The 6,174-nt window shown below is 37.1% G+C and overlaps 1 protein-coding gene across 1 annotated transcript in view; it reads right to left on the bottom strand.

The window, feature by feature from the left end:
• FABP12 (fatty acid binding protein 12) overlaps positions 1–5,188 on the bottom strand; it is a 6,594-nt gene extending 1,406 nt beyond the window's left edge. Inside the window, exons 1-3 of the mRNA XM_017521792.2 lie at positions 4,845–5,188; positions 2,694–2,866; positions 238–339 (exon numbers count right to left, since the gene is read on the bottom strand). Of these exons, the coding sequence (XP_017377281.1) occupies positions 238–339; positions 2,694–2,866; positions 4,845–4,917 (348 nt within the window). The 5' untranslated portion in view covers positions 4,918–5,188. The remainder of the gene's footprint in view (positions 1–237; positions 340–2,693; positions 2,867–4,844) is intronic.
• Between the last annotated feature and the right edge of the window lie 986 nt (positions 5,189–6,174).

The following is a 6,174-nucleotide window of genomic DNA, read 5'->3' as shown; positions in this document are numbered from 1 at the left end:
ATCAGAGACTTAGGCTACATAATATTTCATTCTCTTTAGTTTCTTAGTTCCTCAATTCGTACACATTTTATATAATGCTTATGATTATATATTTATCTAATGATTTTTTCTCATTCTTATAAACTATGAGAAAGAGAAAAATGGCATTCATTTTTATTGTTTTAGAAGAAGTCATTTGAGTGATTTTACAGTAGTTGTTGCAGAAGGTAGGAAGACAGAGAAGACCAGCTCACTCACCACCACCATTTTTCCATCCACCAGCTTTCTTGTTATGGTGGTTTCTTTGCCATTCCAGTCCTGAACTTGAATCAGGGACCCATTATCTAAGGTTACTTTATTCTGAAAACAAAAACAAAAACAAAAACAAAAACAAAAAACTAAATTCAGATCAGATTGTTTTATTTCAACACTAAAATTTTATCAGATGCCAAATTCTTTTTGGTTGTTGTAATATTCTCAGGTAGTTTTAGAATGGTGTTGACAATCCCACTGATTTTAATATTTTGTCAGCAGTAAATTTGTTGGCTAATTCTGCTGAAGAAAAAAGGTTTTACAAGAGTAAACCTGTAATAATGTTATATTGAAGAAACGTTCTTTTTTTTTTTTTTGAGACAAAATTTCGCTCTTGTCGCCCAGGCTGGAGTGCAGTGGCATGATCTCAGCTCACTGCAACCTCCGACTCCCTGGTTCAAGCAATTCTCTTGCCTCAGCCTCCTGACTAGCTGGATTATAGGAATGCGCCACCATGCCCAACTAATTTTTGTAGTTTTGGTAGAAATGGGGTTTCACCATGTTTGCCAGGATGGTCGCAATCTCCTGACCTTGTGATCCGCCCACCTCTGCCTCCCAAAGTGCTGTTATTATAGGCGTGAACCACCATGCCTACCCATGAAATGTTCTTCTTATCTTTGTGTAAGCATAGTATTATCTTTTTGCATAGAGTTACAAATACATTTTAACTTTCAAAATAAATGTGAAACTCCAGCCTGGGCAACACAGTGAGACCCCCATCTCTACAAAAAATAAATTAGCCACATGTGATGGCATATGCCTGTAGTCCCAGCTACTCTGAGGAGGCTGAGGTGAGAGAATCACCTGAGCCCAGGGGTTGAAGCTGCAGTGAGCCAACATTGAACCACCACACCCCTGCTTGGGTAACAGAGGCCCTGTCTCAATAATAATAATAATAATACATGTGAAACTAATTCAAACTCTCATTATATGAGCTTACTTAAAGAAGGCCTCTTTCCTCTTCTTACCCCAATAATATTTTCCATTGTGTTGTTGTTGTTGTTGTTGTTGTTGTTGTTGGAGATAGGGTCTCACTCTGTCATCCAGGCTGGAATGCAGTGGTGCAATAATGGCTCACTGCAGCTTCAACCTCCTGTGCTCCAACAATCCCCCCACCTTAGCTTTCTGAGCAGCTAGAACTGTGGGCATGTGCCACCATAGTGGCTAATTGCTGTATGTTGTGTAGAAGCGGGGTCCTGCTATGTTGCTCAGGCTGGTCTCAGGCTCCTTCCTGGCATTAAGTACTCCCACTGCTTTGACCTTCCAAAGTGCTCGTATTACAGGCATGAGCCACTGCACCCAGCCTAGCTTTTTTATTCTGGTAGATGTTTAAGAATTTCGCATAGAAATCCATATTAAGCATTTAAGTCAAAACTTTTCTTCCATTTTATATGGCACAAGAACTTAAACTCTCAGATTCATTTAGTAACTATTACCATGGCGTAACAGTTCCTTTTATCAGGATACTACCCTCCATATAGTTTAACAATTCTCTATTGAGCTCATTTATTCAAATAACAAATATTTATTGAATGACTGTTTTGACCAAGCACTGTGTTCTGTGAAACAGACAGGAAATCCTGTTTTGAATGAGCTTACATTTTGGTGTAGGGAAAAAGACTGTAAACAATAAGTATAGAAGTAAATTACATATTACAAATAAATAATATATTCCTGAGATATGTGCCCCTGGGATATGAATGAAAACTCTGTGTAGCACTTTCAGGGTGAGGCAATAAAAAGCCCAGTGTCTCTATGTCTACCTTAGTTTTGGGCAAGACCACAATTTCTGCAGGTAAAGATACAGGGTAGTTGAACCTCTTTTAACCTGGATCCCTGAGAGATTAGGAGGAGCCGATTTCCTGTTTACTCCACTACACGCACACAAACTTCCCCAATGCCACCTGACACTATGGATGTACTGTAAGCTAGAAATAAATCCCCATTGTGTTAAGTCACTGCAGGCTAATGTTCATTGTTATGGTGGCATGACTTTATCTATACCAGCTAATACAAGGTTTATTCACTGTAATTCTATGTGTGAAAAACTGCTACAAAATAGATAGGGAAACATTTGTTTCTGAGAGGACCAAACAGTAATCTAGGGAAATGATTCTCAAAATGTGGTCTGCTAAGCATGTACATCAGATTGATTAAAAATGTAATTTTCAGGTGCCTACCCCAGACATCAGAGCCTCTGGGAATGGCAGTGAGCAGGAGGCATTTTTCACAAGCATCCCAGAAGATTTGTATCTTCACATGTGACCTCCTTAGACCTATGTTTTAGACAAAAGTTTCTCATAAGGACTTTAGATATGTTTGCTAGAATTGCTTACTTATCTAGGATGATTTCTGACTAATATTCTTTTGAAACATGTCTGAAACTCTGTCATAGGCCTCACCTTTGTTTTGTGGCCAACTGGTGTGACTTCCTCAAACTCTTCTCCTAGTTTAAAGGAGATCTCATTATTTTTAAAGATGCTTTTGGTTTTTATTGTGATGACATCTCCATCTGTACTGATGGTCACAGTGGGTTTTGCCAAACAGCCCAGTTTCCTGCTGGCTTTTCCTATACCTGAAAACCAGATAAAAGGAATGTTATCTTTTCACATAAAGAATTACAAATACATTACATTACAATACAATACTTAAATCTGTTGTTGACTCCAAAAACTCAACATTATCTGTATAATTAATTCTTTGCTAACTAGGAGGTTTGCCAGTTGAACAGATTTAATGCTGCATGAGTTCACATATCCCAAGCAAGCAGCTCCATCATTAAATGTTTAAATCAAACAACTATTTTTGCAGAAAAAAAAAAATCTGTCTTTAGTTTTTGTTTAGTGATTATCCTTTTATACTAGTCCAGTAGTTATTAATCTTGTTGATTTTTGGACCCCTTTGAAAATCTCATTAAAGCTATAAACCATCTCCCTATTTTAAAATTATATGCACTCACATACAAACAAAATACTTTGGTATGGATTTTTCCAGATACTTAGCTCTTCACTTATATTCTTACATGTACACATATATGGGTTTGTTTCCTCAATGATGTATGTTTTTATTGTGGTAAAATATTAATAACATAAATTTACCATTTTAAGTTACAATTCAGTGGTGAGTACATCACAATGTTGTACAACCATCATCACTATTTATAGGATTTTAAAAAATATAAATGTTGGCTGGGCGCTGCGGCTCATGCCTGTAATCCCAATACTTTGGGAGGCCAAGGCGGGTGGATCTCCTGAGGTCAGGAGTTTGAGACCAGCCTGACCAACATGGAGAAACCCCATCTCTATTAAAATGCAAAATTAGCCTGATGTGGTGGTGCATGGCTATAATCCCAGCTACTCGGGAGGCTGAGGCAGAAGAATCGCTTGAACCCAGGAGGCGGAGATTGTGGTGAGCTGAGACCATCCCATTGCACTTCAGTCTGGGCAACAGGAGCAAAACTCTGTCTCAAAAAACAAAAAAGTTATATATATTGTTTTTCAACTTGCTTCTTCCCTTATCTATATGTCTTGAAAATTTTCCATGTCACTTCATATAGATATGTATTTTTTCATAGTATATAATATTCCACAGTGTGTATAGACCAGAATTTATTTTGTCTGTCGCTCTTTTAATGAGCAATTCATTTGTTTCTATTTTTGTAATTACAAATAATTACTCAGTGAACATCCTTGTATACGTAGCTCTGTGCAGCACACATAGGAGTGTTTTCAGTAGAAACAGCATTACATATACTGCAATACCTAAGTTAAAATTCTAAGGGAAGATACACTGGGAAAAGTACTATAATATAGTTCATGGAATTCATATCATAAAACATGATCACAGGATGTGACAGACTGGATAATGGTTCCTAAGGATATTCACGCCCTAATCCCTGGAACCTGTGAATGTTACCTTTACATGTTAGGGGACTTTGCAGATATGGTTAATTTAAGGATCTTGAGATGGGGAGTTTATCCTGGATTATCAGAGCAGACCTCAAACACAATCACAAATTTCCTTTGAAGAGGGAGGAAGAGGGACGCTATACTACAGAGGAGGAGAGAGCAGTGTGAAAATGGGAGCAAATTTTCCAGGAGTGTGTAGAGTTTAAAAAAAAGAAAATGGAATCAAAGTTTGGAGCATTGCCACCAAATACTAAAGAAAGCCAGCAGCCAGTAGAAGCTGAAAAATAAGATCTATTCTGAAGTCTATTCTGAAGATCCCTAAATCTTACAGCAAATGTTTACAAAATAATCATTTAAAAAAAATGTTGTGTTTTTTTGTTTTAAAACATTTATTAAAATCACTTGCTGTTTAGTGTAAAGTACATGCCCGCTTTGTTTATGTAAATTCATGGTAACTTACATGAGGGATTATTGTTAACTCCAACGTAGTTTTGCAGAGAACTGTATCTTGGTACTGAATCAATATTTTTTTTCTATGTGAAAAATTAGTGAGTCCAAGATTAATATTATTTTATACAGAGAAAGTTCTGTGCTATCAAAATGGGCATTTTTACTGGATATGAGATGCAAGTAAACATAGCTCACCCAGTTCCTTCATATAGTCTTCAAAATTTTCACAAGAAATGGACTTCCACGTTCCTTGGAGCTGGTCAACCATTCTGTCTGAGTTAAGTTGATCTCAAAGAAAAGTAGTTTCCTATGAATGTGTACGTTGGTGTTCCCTGGAGTAGCATGGGAACTTGTTTTTAATACAATTCTGGGTATAGAATGAGATGAGAAAAGTCAGGGAAAAAAAATAAGGAACTCAAATCCTTGCAATGTTCCTTGAGTATCATCTAAAGCAGAGAAGCTCTCTTAAATGTAAATAAATCAGGATGAAAATGGAAACATGTAAACTATTTAGCAGAACTAGATATAACTTTGCCAACACTAATTTACGATCAAATTAAATGTTAAGTCCCTCCCTAGGACCTGCCAGGCATAGAGCAATGTGTAAGGGCTGGGCTTAGACAGCTGTGTTTATGCCACAGAACTTCCGTGCCCAGGTCTCTGTCTTTCTCTGTCCAAAGGTGATTCAGAAAAAGCCAATTTGTTGGCTATTTGAAGATCATTCTCATTCTTGACAGTTTGAACTAAAAACCAGAGAGACTTCATAGATGGTACTTGACATTTGAAATAAAAAGTTTCATAAAAGCTAGAACAACAATTTTAAGTCATGTGCATAATGAATAAGAGAATGAGACAGGGAAAAAAAGGAAAGAGATCATGTTACACAGATGCTCACACACACACACACACACACACACACACACACACACACAGCCCTGTTACTGACCCTTTCCCAGGTGCCAGCCCAACTTCCCAAAAGCTTAGAGAGCTGTCATTGCCATGAGAACACCAAATATCTTCTAAGTCCTCTTTAATTTAGGCTAGTTTCTGTTCCTCTCAACCTTGACTGTAACATCTCAGTGTCCACGAATATCTGTAAGTCCAAACAGGAGCAAAGGAAGATAACAGCAAATACATCAGCTAGAGAAGAGGAGACTCCAATGCTAAGTAAAGGACAAACATGCCCTTATACAGTCCATCAGCCCCTGAGGACATTGTTATTAATGCTAGGCAGAGCTTGATGTCCATAGGCTGACACAAAGTTATTAAGAAAAACTGAAGTTATAAAATTATTTTAAGATAGGAATGGGGACATAGCATCTTATAATAACTTCCATTAAAATGTCAAATTTCCAAATTCTAACATCAAGGCCAATAGTCTTACTGATAATTACTCAACTAACATTTATGAAGCAACTGGCATTATATGCCTAATATGAGGCTAAAAATTTTGTCTAAACTATTGATTTAATGTTCCAGATATGGTTGGTAAAGATACCATAGTTCGGCTGTGCATGGTGGCTCA

Source organism: Cebus imitator, unplaced genomic scaffold, assembly GCF_001604975.1.
Source record: "Cebus imitator isolate Cc_AM_T3 unplaced genomic scaffold, Cebus_imitator-1.0 Scaffold22, whole genome shotgun sequence".
Lineage (NCBI taxonomy): Eukaryota > Metazoa > Chordata > Mammalia > Primates > Cebidae > Cebus > Cebus imitator.
Note: the sequence above shows the minus strand (reverse complement) of the source record. Positions and strands in the feature narration are given on the sequence as shown.